Below are 15,403 nucleotides of genomic sequence, written 5' to 3'. Positions count from 1 at the left end.
ACAACAGCCTCCTGTGCTTAAAGTGTAGAAACTCAGATGCCCTTCCAAGGCGGGTGTACCGGGAAGTGGGGCCAGATGTGAGACGATAGGGAGCAGCATAGACTGAGGAAAACCTGGTGCACACACACCCACAGAAACACACTCGAGTTGAGAGGGAATTAAAATTACCAGCTGAAGAAAACAAATCAGGAAGTCAAATATGATCTACTTACCTCCCATTAGCAAACTCTGGCTCTAAAGTATCTCACTTCCTGTAATAACAGACAATTGTCATTTTCTCCACCTCATTTATTATTTGACAGCAGTTGCTAGGACATGCATTGTCATTTATTAAAATAAACCTCCAAAAAACAGCGTGGTTTTCCCAAGTCACAGAACTAAGAAATGGTAAAAGAAGATTTAAGGTGGAGAATTCCAAAATTTCAGAAAGATGTCCAAGAAAGGCTTTAATGTCATCCATAAGTAGGTACATGTGCATGCAAACATACATCTATCCTCTATAATGCTCTGGGCAGAAGAAACTCTGTGAAGGTAGAGCTGTGAGCTTTCAATGCAGGATTTTTTCCTGCAAAAATATGTTGATAATTTTGTTATGTGCAAAGCACTGGGGAAAAGCCAAATATGATAAGATATGGCTTATCTCTTCAAAGAGTTTCCAGCCTGTGGGAGGATGCACAGAAAAAGACAGAATCTAGGACATGCAAATAAAATGTGAGGGACAAATCTCAATAGATTCTGTAAGAACAGAATAACATCACTACATGATGGTATGTTATACAGACATTACACATATATTACATGTGCTGTACTTCCGTCTGTTTACATACACTCCATTACATTAGTATATAAATTCAAGGAGGGTAAACACTTGACCTAAATTTCTTTATGTATGCTGTGTACATACATTTCTATGTCCCTAGCACATGGAAAGTATCTAATAAAACGTTGCTGAGTGAATGAACAAATTAGCATACAGAGACTGGAAAGGATTGCATTTTGGTGGCCACCAGTACCTGATGTTGAGTGTTTTTGTAACTGGGTTGGTTACATTTTCTTTTAAAGCTCTTCTTTTTTTTAATTTTAATTAATTTTTTAAAATTGTTTACATCATTGTTCATTTTTAAACAATATGTGCTTCCCCCCCACCCCCTCAGATGCAGTCCCCATAAAGCTCTTCTTTTACTCCTGCCGAATTCTGTAAAAGAGGCTAACACAAGAAGTATAGTGGATATTTTGTTAGGGTAACTTCCTTCTATGTTCAGCCCTCCCTTGGTGCTGGTGGCTTTGGTGGAGTGCCTACTTCACCATTGTAAAACAGAGCAGTTGCCACCACTCATTAAACACGTCATGTGGCATGAGGACACCATCTCCTACGAGCGGTGACGCCATGGAGATGAACCCATGAGCGTGAGTGAACAAAGCAGTTGCATTGAGCAGGAAGAACACTGCAGCAGGGGAATAGAGGAACATTTGGAGGGTTAAAAAGAAAAGATGATTTCTACTGATTACCATTTTAATGACTTAATAATTGCTTTTCAAGATTATCCAAATGTCCCATTGATTTTCTATTTCTGTCCTTTCTCTTTTGCTGTTTTATATGCCATTATCTTGGAGATTATAGAGAATGAGATAGAAAACCACTTAGGTGTCTCAGTATTTTCCCCCACACACTTCTCTGTGCTGCCGCTGGCTTTATTTCACTCCAAATAGAAGGTATTTGACTTTTGAGAAGTCGAAATAGAATATATATTTCATTTATGAATAACTGTATGTTGAGAAACAAGGACTTATACTTTGCTCACATTTAAAAAGATAATTCAAAATATTTTTGTCATTCGCAACCATGTTCAATTCATTTGAACAACAGGAAGTAACTTAGAAAATCAGGTTTTGTGTCTGTCTTGTAATGTTTTCTTTCTAACATTTCACTAGCTCCTTGGCATCTGCATTAAAACATAGGTAGCAGCTGAATCCACTTTTTATTTGTCCCTAATGGAAGCATTTGGCATAACTTTATGTCTTCCTGACCGCATTATTAACATATCAGATTAATTTAGCAGATTCTTTTGTTCTTAAGCCAGAGCTGCAATTTGCTTACATTTCGCTAAACTCAGACATTTAGCAATGTCCTGGCAAAAGCCAAGCCTTGAACTCGGTATTTCTAGTCCTTTCTTTAGTGCCTATTTCTATTTCCTATTGTTTTGTTGAAACTTGCCTTCTTTTATTTGAGCTATCAGCCTTCTTACCTTTTGCCCTTAGGCCGTCAATGTCCTCGCAGGTCAGAGTGGTTTTCTGCAGCTTCTTGTGAAAACCTCTAGGGAATGTGTAGGAGGGTGTCTGAAGGGAGTTGGGGGACAATGTGGCTTTTAAGAATTTGCATTATTAAACAGGCTGCCAAGGGTTTCCTCTGCACATTACAGTTTGGGGCCTCTGCCTCCTGGCGACCTCCCACTCTGTGTACACTGAAACCAAGATGATCTTCCCAAATGCAGTTCCCACTTTGATAGACAGTTCACCCCATAGAACACCAGGGTTCTGTCAGAACATCATTGTCCTCATCTTGCGTAACAGTTCTGCTCTCAAAGAGGATTTTTATACCTTGATATTATACCTCTTCAAGACATTCGTAGAAAGGCATAGGTCTCCCATTCACACTTCCAATCACATAGGTTAAGTAGGACACGCATCCTGGGCCATCAGACAATCTGGGTATGTTTTCACCCACACAAAGCACCAACTCAGCAGCGACTCATTTAACACATACTGTCCCTGCACAGGCACTGAGGGGAACTACCCAGCACTTCCCCTCTGAGGTCCGTGGACTGTTAAAAGCCAGCCTGTGCTCGGGAGTCACCACAGTTAAAATGACAAGTTACATTACAAATTTTAATAATATTTCATAATAATAGAAAGGTAGTGAAAGAAACACAGAGCTAGTCCTCAGAGAATTCTAGAAAGTGGTGTTTGAGCCATGTAGTTCCACAGTGAGAAGCAGAGTTTTTAGTCAGTCCTTTCTCCATCGATTTCTTAATTTTACTTTTCCAAATGCTTCTGTGTTGTCCACAGTCTATTCTCAACAGTTAGAGAATCTGTGAAACCTCGGGCACCATTGTCCCTTTGGTGCTTGATAGCACAGGCAGTGGGAAGGCAGGTTCTTTGTGCCTGGATCATCTCGGAGGGTGTTAAAATGTAAAGAGTATTTCCCTTCTCTGCCACTTATTAACCATGTAACCCCAAGTTAATGAATTTCCCCCAGCCCAAACGTCTTCATGTGTCAATGAATAATATGTGTCATGCAGGGTAGTTACACGATTTAAATAAAATATTGACAGTAAAATGCACAGTGCAGTGGCTGGTAGACAGATGCAAGCATTAGTATAAATTGGTAGTACTAATTGTGCTGGTGTGGAAGTTAAAAGCAACAAGTTCGCTGGCCACAGTCTCTGAGAACATCCTAAAAAAAAAAGAGGACATTGCCAGGAGGGTGTTAGGCTTTAGTTTTTCTTGCCAAGACTAGCAATCCTGTGCTCAAGAAAAATCTTATACTTTGATATTTAGCCCCAATTCTAATGTAGAGTAATAGTCTCTAGAATGTCATGGCCCTTCATTTTTATTTGACTCACTTGAATTTTTGTAAATGTTGGTCTTTGCTTGACTTGCCCTAAAGGCTTTAGAGCAAGAAGGTAAAGGTTAGATACCTAAGAACAAATTACAGATGGAAGAGCTTCAGTCATTCTTACCACCAGCCCAAGATATATTACACTAGTTTGTATCTTTGGGGAAAGTTTTCACTTTGAATTTATATTCCTTATCTCATGGCAAGATTATATAAAACTGCCATGATGATTTCCTCTTATTTTCCCTCCACTTTCCATATGCTTCCCAACATCACCTTCTGTGAAAGGTCAGCGAAAGGTCATCACATTAGTCCATTTTCATTCTCTGCACAACAGAGAATCTTTGTTTTCCGGATTGTTCATCCTTTCGATCATGCCTTCATCTCTTCCTACAAATGTCAGTTCCCCCAGAATAGGAGCTTATGCTGTTGCATTCATAAAATATGCCTTTGTTCAAGTTCAGGATCTACAAGATATAGTGGTGAGCAAAACTGAACCAACCCTCATGGAGGCAGCCATGGGCAGATGTAGATTGGTCAAAACAAACAGATGAAAATAAATAAGCATATGATCCTAAATTGTCACGAATGTTCTGGAGGGCAAAACCTTGCCCTGAGAAAGTGGGGAAGGTTTACCTGAGCAAGTACAGCACCTGAAGAGTGAAGACGTGTCAAATAACTACCTGAACAATGTCACGCAGACTGCTGGCTGTGTATAGGGTGCCAGAGGCTCCTTCAGACCTGGAGGGAGTGACTCCCTCCCAGAACTGGAACAGGCCCCTCTGTTGGTCACAGAATTCACAGTAGACAAGTCACATTAGAGAAAAGTCTGGAGGTTGGCAGAAGCCAGAGCAGAGAAATGAATCAGGCCGCCATGATTGATGGGCGTCATCCGAAGTCATTGGACCGGACAAGAGAGAAAGGAATTCAAGGCAGAGTTGGGGTGAGCCTTGGGGTCCCCAAGGCAAGGAAGATACAGTAAGAGGTGATAGAAAACAGGAACCCAAAGATGAGAAAGAAAGCCAGAATAGCAAGTGGTCATGAAAACCGGAGGACGCTTTCGAGAAGGAGCACGTAGCCACTGTGTTCATTCTGCTGCAAGATCAGGGAAAATGCAGAGAAGTGGTGTCCTCTGGCCAGGGACAGCATCATTGTTAGTGGCCTTGGCAAGGGCGGCCTCTGGAATGTGACGGGGTCTGAGTGTAACTGGAGTGAGCTGCAGATAGAACAAAGGTGGAGCTCAAAGCAGCTACTGGAAGATATATGGAAATCACTCACCCAAGGGGCCTGGAGATAAAATGTCTGAGCCCATGGATGATTGCTCATCCAGTCAACAGAAACCCTAGTAAAATACCTCTCTGAGTACAAACACTGAAAGAAACCAAAACGATTCCCATCCATCTAAATATCTGTCCTTGGAAGATCTTCATGCTACCTACGTGGCTGCAAAGACTGGAGCCCCAAACCCATGAAAAAATATTTCTCTTGCTCTTACACTTCTCATCTGATATTCTGTTCTTTGTCTTTCTTTTTCTACCACAGAATAACAGACTACGAAAATATGCCTTTGAATTGAAAATGAACGACCTGACCTATTTTGTGCTGGCAGCTGAGACAGAGTCAGACATGGATGAATGGATCCACACCCTCAACCGCATCCTGCAGATCAGCCCCGAGGGGCCCCTCCAGGGGAGGCGGAGCACGGAGCTGACCGACCTGGGACTGGGTGAGGCCCGCCCACTGCACACCCTGTGCCCTGGTGCCCTGTGTATTGGGTTCATTTGAGCTACTGGTAGCTCTGGCAGCTATCAGATCCAGCTCGTCCATCCCTGAGCTGTTTGCTCCAGGAAATCACTCCCAAACCTTTCCCTTTACTGAAGAATGAGGTTCCCCACTGAAGAGTTAGGGTCCCCACATGTAGGTACGATTTTGAGTGAACAGGCACAGATTTGCTCTCTCCCAGCAAATGATGTTGGGAATCATTTGTCAGCAATATCAAAACTTTACCCATATCTGATGGATGCTACCTTTGAGGTGGTTTTTACTGTATTTTATTGCCTTTCATTACATTTAATCATGGACACTACTCTATAGAGGCAAATCCGCATTACCTCCTTTTGGCTGAACGTAGTCTTTCATCAGTGCCTTCAGACCCTGCTGATATCCGTTTATATGTGAACATTCTATAAATTTTTATGGTATTGGAGATTTTTATAAGATACAAATATTATTCTACATAGTCTAATTCCCTCTTAAGATTCTAATTCTTTCTAGAAATAGAGAAGGGAACCAGAGAAGAAACAAAGGGTGAAAAGAAAGGTAGAAAAAAATAGGTCTAGCTCTGCAGAAGTCAGGTCTCCTTCAGCAGTCAGTGGCTTTTCTCAAAAGAAAACTATTTTAAGGCATTTTACTCAATGCTATGATACATTAGAAATCAGTCTTTAATTTGTAGCAGTCTCATCATCCCAAAGAATCATGGGATGATTAGGAAGAAAATTATTGTTGATTTTGATGCAATTGCAATGTATATGGTATAGTTATCTCTCTGTTTACACCATATATATGATATATATACACACATCACTGTAGGTGTTTTGCATTCATGAATTACTTAACGATGAATATTAATGGTTACATAGTCTAATTACCTGCAGCTAGAAGGTAGGTATTAAATTGATGACCTAAAAGTCAGACTTGACAAACATTCATATATTAGAAAACTTTAGAGTGATTAAGTAGTAAGTAAAGACAACCTCAAGTATCAGCACAGTGATTGTGAAGGTCCAGGGTTCTCAGGTGCACAGGACAGTGTCAGGGACAGAGTTCCAGCAAGGTCCTCCCAAGATCTTGTTTCCAGGCCTCTAGCAAGGTGAGTCCAGGAGCCAGGGCGCAACCAAGGCCTCTTGCTCTCAAATCTAACCTGGCCTGATAAGTCACAGGCAACAAAAACGTGTGTCTCTTGAATATTATTCATTCTGTCACGATGTGTCTTTTTAAGATTCGCTGGATAATGCCATAACTTGTGACTCCACACCAGAAGAAACCGATTCTTCAGAGAACAGCCTCCAGCCAGACTTCACAAAAGTAATAAAGTAGACATTTTACTATGCAAATAATTTAAATTACTTATCAGTTATGTTTTCATGGCAAAGATGGAAATGTTTTCCTTTAAGATTTAGACTATGAAACTAATTAAGAACTTTGATGAAACTATGTGCTTTATTTAACATGTAGACAACACTGAAAAATGAAGGTGTGTTTTTATAAGATTTGTCAAGTGTTCACAGGATGATTTTAAAACATGATAATACTAAGAGGTTACTTCTTGGTCATATGGATGGGATGAGGCTGGAATTGCTGGAATTGCAGATACAAAGAGCTGACACTATTTTCCCTATAGTACCTCACAGAAACTGAAGAGACTGTCAGAACAACTCGAAACATGGACAGGCTGAATCTCTTCTCTCTGGATCCAGAAATAGATGTAAGTCAGAGCTCTTTTCATGCAGTTGTGGTTTTATTTCAAATTTGCTTTTTATGATGAGTGTTTGTGAGTAAAATTTTGAAAAAAATTTTAGGCCTTGAAACTTCAAAAAAAGGATATTTTAGAACCTGAATCTGTGGTCAAACCATTTGAAGAAAAAGCTGCCAAGAGAATCATGATCATTTGCAAAGCTCTCAACTTCAACCTTCAGGGATGCGTTACGGAGAACGAAAATGATCCCATAACCAACGTAAGTGGTATCACTCTTTAAATGTAACTATTTGACATAGTTGTGGAGATTAAATGAGATAATATAAGGAAAGTACTTAGTGCTTGGTGCACAGTAAATATTCATGAAATATTAATTAATCTAACATGTGGAAAGTACCTTTGAAATCTGTGAAATACAATTCATGCCAGGTGTTGATATTTTCATGTTATAGGTGAGATTCTTATTGGCAAGTGAGTTAGCAGTGAAATGTGTCATCAGTGAGAATCTTCCCCCACAGTGCAGCTTCTAAGTATTTTGATTGTAACTGTGCACTAGGTATGCAGAAGTGAAAGTAGCAAAAGTCAAGTTTATTCATTTTCCAGCAAATACTCAGTGTGTTTTCTGGGACCCAGATTTACTGGAACAAGACCAGAAATTTCCCTGATCTCTTGAAGATTAGATTCTTTGCGAAAAGAACAGAAAGTAATTGCGTGCTGGGCAAAATTCTTTACAATTATTCAATAGTGAAGGAGGTGCCACAGGGGAACAGGGGAAAGGATTGCTCTAGATAGGATGATCATGGAAGGCCTATCTGGGGAGGTGATGTTTGAACAGATACCTAAATGCTGAGAGAATTAAAGGGCAGGTCAGGGGAAACCATTCTAGGTAAAAGGAAATAATTGCAAATGCCCTGAGAGAGATAAGTCTTGACAAGTTCTCGAAACTGAAGGGAGATGGTGAGGTCAATGGCAGACCAAGGTGATGTTGGAGAAACAGTGGGAGGTAAGACTGTATTGGGTCTTGGAAGCTGGAGTAAAGAGTTTGGGTTTATCGTAGATGTGAGTGGAGGCAGTTCAAGGGTCTAAAGCACTAGAAAATGATGCAATTTTGATTTAAAAGATCCCATCAGAATTATGGATTGGAGGGAACAAGAGCATGTCGAAGTAGCTATCACAGTTCTTTGATAACTTGGTCTAGGATTGGTGAGGAAGAAGGAGATAAATGGGTGGATTTGCCTGATGTTTTGTGACTTGAACTAAGTTTTTCTGACACACTGGACATACAGGATACAGGGTCAAGAAGCCAAAGCTCTGTCCTGGCTTTTGTCTGAATGTTCCTATGCCTGGTAGTGCGATTTAGTAAGAGGACAAGACAAGAGGAAGAACAGACTTGGGTGACACAGATCAAAAAGTCCACTATGGACAGGTCAAGCTTGATGGACCTATTAGAGTCCCAGGTACACATGTCCTTTGGGCAGGTTCAAATGCGACATGAGAAACTCAAGGGAATGCGTGAATGGAGATTTAAATTTATAAATTTAGTCTGGGCGGTAACCTGAAAGGAATCATCTAGGAATGTCTATGCACATAGAGATGGAGCCAGGAACAAATCTTTAAAGAATGAAAAGAGAAGTGACTAAAGAGAACTAAGAAGGAAGGGCTATGGGTGGAGATAAGCCAGGAAAGGGCAGGTCATGATGCAGGAGAGAAGGGCCAGCTGTGAGGAGGGGCGACGTGAAGCTGAGAAACATGGGCCAGCGAGGGGCCCGGGAGACCACTAGAAACTTGGCTCATGAAACTATTTGGAAATATCAGGAAAATGTAAACCAAATGGTAATGTCACTGATCATCTTATTAAATAAAATCAAATGTGGTTTTTGTTTTTTTTTTGGGGGGGGGGGAGCATTCTTTACTGTGATTTCCAAATCCAATTTAGAAACTGTAACTCAAAGGTAGTAGGTTTCCATTGCAGTGCCAGAGGCATGGACTCATCCATGTGGGTTCCTTTCTTTGTTCTAAAACCCACATTCAGAGCTCACTGTATTTGGGCCAGTCTGGCCAGGCAGGTGAGACACATCCACTTTCAGAGAACCCTCCAGATGTCTTTTTCTGTCAGGGCAGATGGGCAAGTTATTGGGAGTGCTTTGTATGTCTATATTGTTTCATTCTATTTTATAGTTGATGCAATGTTAAAAACCAGGGAAGTACTTTCAAAAAAAAAAATTTCCTTGTGATTATCAACAAAATAGAAAGCTAATGAAACAGTCTTAGGTGAGCTCAATTTCTTATGTTTTGGTGTTATTGTTAAAAAATCTTTGTTTTTTTCAATGACACATTTGTATGAAGATAGCTGTTTTAAAATTCATTGTTTTTAAATTAGAGAGCATGTTTTTCAATTAATTGAAATATTTCTCCAAGTTACTGGAAAGTCCTCTACTGTATTTAATGAATGAATTTCTAAAAATCTTCCTTGAAAGAACTTTTTCATGATGAGGAAACATTTGACAACCTATAATTTTTTACTCCGTAGATTGAAAGCCAAATTCATGTTGATGGTTTTATAATATAAAATATTTCTTTGAAAATAGGAATTGATTCCAAAAATCCAGACTCATAAAGCTGTTTTGCAGCAGAACTTCATTGAAAATTTCATGTTTTTGTATTTTTTAAAACAAGAATACAGAATTCTAAACATAAGAAATCTATGACTCAATCTGTTAGGCTTTGGGCTGCTTTTCAAATGAGTGCTTATGAAAAGCCAGTGGTTCGAAAGGTAAGATTTGACATTTAAGTTGAAAAAAGATGGGTTGGAAGAAATAGGTGAATCACCACGTGGGCTTTAATTTCTGATGGATTATCAAAGCAAGTAATTTATTTCCACTCACTAAGCAGAAATGAAAATCAAAAAGCAACAATGAAGAAAAAATAATAAGTCTTTTTCTTTTGACCTTGAGTATATTTGAGTTCTTTACCTAAGTCATTTTACGTAATTTTTGCATTTTCTGACTCGTGGATGACTACCACTACCACAAGCCAAGAGCTTTTCTAAATTAAATTGGTAAAATATAAAACTTATTTCTTTTGTTTTGTTTTAAGTAAGTTATAGAATTTCAAGTGTAATTCTATCTTATATGATTTAATTCTATTAACAGAAAGAGAGCTAAGAAGTATTGCTAATAATAAGGAATTCAGCTAACACTATTGTTATAAGTTAGCTACATTTCAAAGAACATGATATCCCAATTAAGCATTCAGCAATTCCACAGCTTGAGTGTATACAGTGGTTTTACGAAAACACAATACTGACAGGTGATAGGATCAATTCAAAATTAAGCAGCATAAACAAAAGTAGAACTGTTGGTTTTTTATAAGCATATTCCATCTTTACAAGTCTGTAGTAAATTATGTATGCACACATGTAATTACATATATATGTGTATAATTATACATGTACGTATGTATGTAATTATAGATGCATATATTTATTTCAGTTCTTAGTTTATTTACTCTCCATTGCATTTGATGTTTCCATAGTTGAAAACTGTCTTGAATGTTTCTTCTTCATTTTCTATGATACCTCAGCAGCATTTTAAAATTTTTATGATAGTGTTTTTAAATGTCTTTCCATTCCCTAATTTCCCTTTCCATTCCCTCTTTTACATGTTGCTATTGCCCAGAATGCCATTTGATTCCTTTTCATTTCACGACTTAAACAGGATCCCACATGCAAAAATCCCTCAGGTCCAAATCTCCAGCATAATTTCCTTGACTAAACTCAAAATTCATATATCCAACTGCCTCTGGAATGTCCTGCAGATGGTTCTCTTTGTTGCATATGGAATTCATCTTTTTATCTCCATCTTATAATTTAGTGAATGGTGTTATTGTCCACTTAGTCCCTGTATCCCCCAGCCTGGGAGTTTCTGTTTTGTTTTTTTTGTTTTTTTTTTTTTAAAGATTTATTTATTTATACAAGCACTGGGTACAGTCAGAAGCGCGGGAGGGTGAGAGAATTCACCAGAGCCAGAGCGGGGAGCAGAGCAGGCAGAAGGACCGAAGGACACTGCTGAGGGGAGCAGCGGGCGGCAGGAGAGGTCTGCGCGCCATGCGAGACCCTCCTCCGGTGGCCGGGGAACAGCCGGGGATCGAACCGGCGCCGCAGAGGCTCCGGGCAGCTTCGCAAGCCAGCGCTCAACCGCTGCGCCACCGGGGAGGCCCGTTTCTGTTTTTTTTTTTATGCTCCTGTGAACCCCTCTCAGCCAACCAGACACACACACTCAATGGATTTCCAAACCCTTCCTTGATGTTTCTCAAAGGCATCTCCTATAAGTATGTTCTAAGTTTTTGTCTCCACTCTCATCTCATGCTAATGCTCTGATCCTTGGCTCTTCCATGTCTTTATGTCTGTCCCCTTCCTTCCTTCCTTCCTTCCTTGCTGGGGAGAGGTTCAGGGGCAGTCACAGAGTCTAGGAGTTGGGTGAGTACCCAAGAGCTGCAGAGCATGGTGAGGAGAAGGCCATGTGGATGCACCGAGGTGGGATTCCCTGGGACTATCAGGACATGGGTACTGGACAGGGAGGTGCAAAGGAGGCAGGTAGAGAAGATGGCTTCTGTGCTTGGGAGACTAGTTACTGCAACCAGTAAGAAAATTGAACAAATGAGTAGACTAGTGATACGGAGTGCTCAGTTTTCCACTAGTAGAGGAAATATAAATAAAGTAGAGGGTAGGCTGAAAAGAACCCTTGAAGATTTGGAATAGAAATGGAATTATCAGGGCCCTCCCCTGTGGTGCAGCAGTTGAGTGCTGGGTTGCAAAGCTGCCCACAGCCTCTGCAACGCCAGTTCAATCCCTGGCCACCTGGGGAGGGTCCCACATGGCACGCAGACCTCTCCTGCCGCCTGCTGCTCCCCTCAGCAGTGTACTTCTTCATCAGTCTGCCTGTTCTGATCCCCGCTCTGGCTCTGGTGTATTCTCTCACCCTCCCACACTTCTGACTGTACCCAGTGCTTGTATAAATAAAGAAATAAATCTTAAAAAAAAAAAAGGAAATGGAACTATCAGAAGATTTTTAATGAATATCCATGTAAAGATGGAGATAAATAGTTAGAAATTTGACTATCATGTGCATGTATATGTGCCGCAGACCAGCACAGCAGTAGATGATGAGGCCACCTCAGGGTTGAGAGAAGCGTGCAGGGTGGTCAGGGAGTCGGCGAAAGAAATGACAAACAGACACACTTCAAGAGTGAAAATCTTGTGACCAGTATATATATGTTTTCCAAAAGCACAGGAATGAATATCAAAGAAATTAGCTTGCTCATGGGCTCAGTCTATCACCATCAGGGAGGTGATCTACATAATAAACAATGACCATTATAGAAGAAAGAAGGAAGTTTAGAAAGACAGATAAGGGATTAAAGTTTGTAGTTCTAGAAAGAAGGGATAAGATTTTTAGCATTCTTGTAGTGGTTCTTGGTGGTCGTTATCTTTTGATAAGCTTCTGCCTTTTCAGGGAACTTCTGCTGCACTTGCTCTGCTTCAGGCTGTCCCCCCCCCCCCCCCCTGCTGGTTGCCCAGCCGGATCTAGGGACCTTGGCGAAAGCCATTCCTAAAGATCACTGCGGGGGGAGGTGCAGCAGGTATGTAGGGTTTTGCTGTTCTCCCCCTGAGCGCTGGTTGCCCAGCCGGACCTAGGGACGGTTAGCCCTAAAGGTCACTGCAGGGGGAGGTGCAGCATATATGTGTGAGTGTGTGTGTATTCCAGTAAAATGAGCACAACAAACATCCAGATCTTGGTTTCTGAATGTCACCCACACTAAAAGGAATTGGGCTCTATGGAAATCTGCAGGGAATGTGCAAAATAATCCTAGACTATCTTACTGGGTAAAGAAGTGCTCAAGAAATGATGCATCCCTGCCATTAAGATACAGGCGTTACCTTGAAGATTGTGCCGTTAGCTAGATCCGGGGCAGTTTGAGGGTCACTATAAATGGTCCTCAAATAGAAGGCATTGAAAGCTATTGAATGAAATAGTCTAATCTGCACTAATCTGCATTTTTATTAATAAATGAATGAGTAAATAAATGCAGGAGAAGGACCTTACGATGGTCCTTGATCCTTGCAGGAGTTATCAGTGTGGGTCTGGTTGGATGAGGAGCAGGACATTGGGTTATCTCAGACTACATCTTAAAAAGTATAAATTAATTTCTTACTAAAGGGAATACAGTGACTTTATAGTGGTGAAAACCAGCAGGTACCAACATTACCAGAATACAGGTTAACATTGCATGTATTGGATGGGGTAGATGACTTTGTGAGCTCCTGATATATTGAACAGTGAAAATCAAATATTTGTGTGGGATGTAACTGCCCAAAAAAGTATGCTCTATGTCTGAATATGAGGAAGCAGCACGGCACATGAGATGGCAGTATTTTTTAAAAGTGTAGAGGAAATAACCAGAAAGCCAAAATCGTGCATGTAGTACAATAAAAGAAAGAATATTTGGCAATAATCTAGAGTGAAGAAACCAGTGAAATACAGTACTGGGATCTGCAGCACCTGCTGGAAGAAAGGATTCTGGGGGCTTTCTTATAAATATTATATATGCAATTTATTTTTCGTATATAAGTATGTATTATAAATGTATACTATAGCATATATTTTAATACAATATATATGAATATTGTATGATTGCAGTTGGCTCTTGAACAACATGCACTTAAACTGCATAGCTGTACTTAGACACAGATTTTTTTCTATCTGTGGGATCGGTATTCATGGATGTTGCTTGATTGAATTTTTTTTAAGGTTTATTTATTTATACAAGCACTGAGGTATTGGCCAGAGGCGTGGGAGGGTGAGAGGATCCACCAGAGACAGAACAAGGAACAGAACAGGCAGACTGATGAAATACACTGCTGAGAGGCGCAGCTTGCGAGACAGGAGAGGTCTGCCATGACATGTGGGTATCTCCCCAGGCCGGGTGGGAATTGAACCAGCGCCACGGAGGCTGCGGACAACTTCACACCGCTGCGCTCTACCTGCTGCGCCACCAGGGAGGCCCTGATTGAATTTTTAGGTGCAGAACTGTGGCTTCAGAGGGCTGACTCAAAGTTATATGTGGATTTTCAGCTGTACTGGGGTTGGTTCCTTTATCCTCCATGTTGCTCAAGGGCCAATTGCAAATTAGATTGGATTAGATGTATTACATCTAAAATAGATGTATGCATTAGATATATTTAGGCTCTATAAGATGTATTATAGAATATATAATTATATTGTACATAGAAATATTAAACTACATATACATGGTAGCATTTTATCTACCATCTTATTAAATAATCTACTAAAGAAGCCATTACATGTGTAATGATTTTATGTCAAAACTACCAATTTTTTCTGTTTCCTACAGATTGAGCCTTTTTTTGTGAGTGTGGCCCTTTATGACCTCAGAGACAGCAGGAAGATTTCTGCTGATTTCCACATGGATCTAAACCACACGACTGTCAGGCAGATGCTGTCTGGGGCTTCTCTGCCCTTGGAAAATGGGAACATCGACACTGTCACTCCCAGACAATTGGAGGAGCCTTGTGTCAGGGGCTTTCCAGAAGAATGGCTGAAATTTCCAAAGCAGGTTGCACTTGGGTTTCCACATGATGAGACAGAAAATTCTTGTTCCACTGTTCTTACCAATTACATAAAAATAGCAACGTCCCCCCAAAAATTCCATTAGAGCTGCTCTTTATAGACAGTGGAATTTTGCAAATGTCTTCAGTCTGGTTTCCTGAATGCTTATTTGTTGTTTTCTTTGCCCTCAGGCTATATTTTCTGTAAGCAATCCACATTCTGAAATTGTTCTGGTGGCCAAAATTGAGAAAGTGCTGACAGGAAGCATCGCGAGTGGAGCTGAGCCTTATATTAAGAACCCTGACTCCAACAAGGTACATCCAGAGGTTTCTAGAAGTCATTTCTGTTGCTTTCAAGAAATGCAGTCATACTGGATTGATGACTTAACAAGTTTTATCCACATTTTTCTTGATATAGTCACAAAGTAGTGAAACAAATATCCAGGAAATTTTCAAATTATAGATTTTCTTGGTTTGTATACACCTGCAATTTGTGAAAGGTGATATTCTAAATAATATTTTTATCTTTTTTCTCAGTGTGCACAGAAGATACTAAAATCCAACAGGCAGTTCTACAGCAAGCTGGGAAAATACCGGATGCCATTTGCCTGGGCAGTGAGGTAGGCTGAGAGTTGCAACCAGTGGAACAGAAATGCATTTATATTCTGATGAGAAGTTTCTGATA

The 15,403-nt window shown here is 40.3% G+C and overlaps 1 protein-coding gene across 2 annotated transcripts in view; it reads left to right on the top strand.

Moving 5' to 3' along the window:
* DOCK10 (dedicator of cytokinesis 10) overlaps positions 1-15,403 on the top strand; it is a gene marked incomplete at its 5' end in the record, with an annotated part of 193,040 nt that overhangs the window by 88,530 nt on the left and 89,107 nt on the right. For both annotated transcript variants that reach the window (XM_084243250.1, XM_084243251.1), the window contains 7 exons: positions 5,159-5,342; positions 6,615-6,700; positions 7,017-7,100; positions 7,195-7,350; positions 14,505-14,726; positions 14,911-15,033; positions 15,256-15,338. In XM_084243250.1, the coding sequence (XP_084099376.1) occupies positions 5,159-5,342; positions 6,615-6,700; positions 7,017-7,100; positions 7,195-7,350; positions 14,505-14,726; positions 14,911-15,033; positions 15,256-15,338 (938 nt within the window). The remainder of the gene's footprint in view (positions 1-5,158; positions 5,343-6,614; positions 6,701-7,016; positions 7,101-7,194; positions 7,351-14,504; positions 14,727-14,910; positions 15,034-15,255; positions 15,339-15,403) is intronic.

Source organism: Talpa europaea, assembly GCF_964194135.1.
Source record: "Talpa europaea genome assembly, chromosome: 1".
Taxonomy (NCBI): Eukaryota; Metazoa; Chordata; class Mammalia; order Eulipotyphla; family Talpidae; genus Talpa; species Talpa europaea.
Note: the sequence above shows the minus strand (reverse complement) of the source record. Positions and strands in the feature narration are given on the sequence as shown.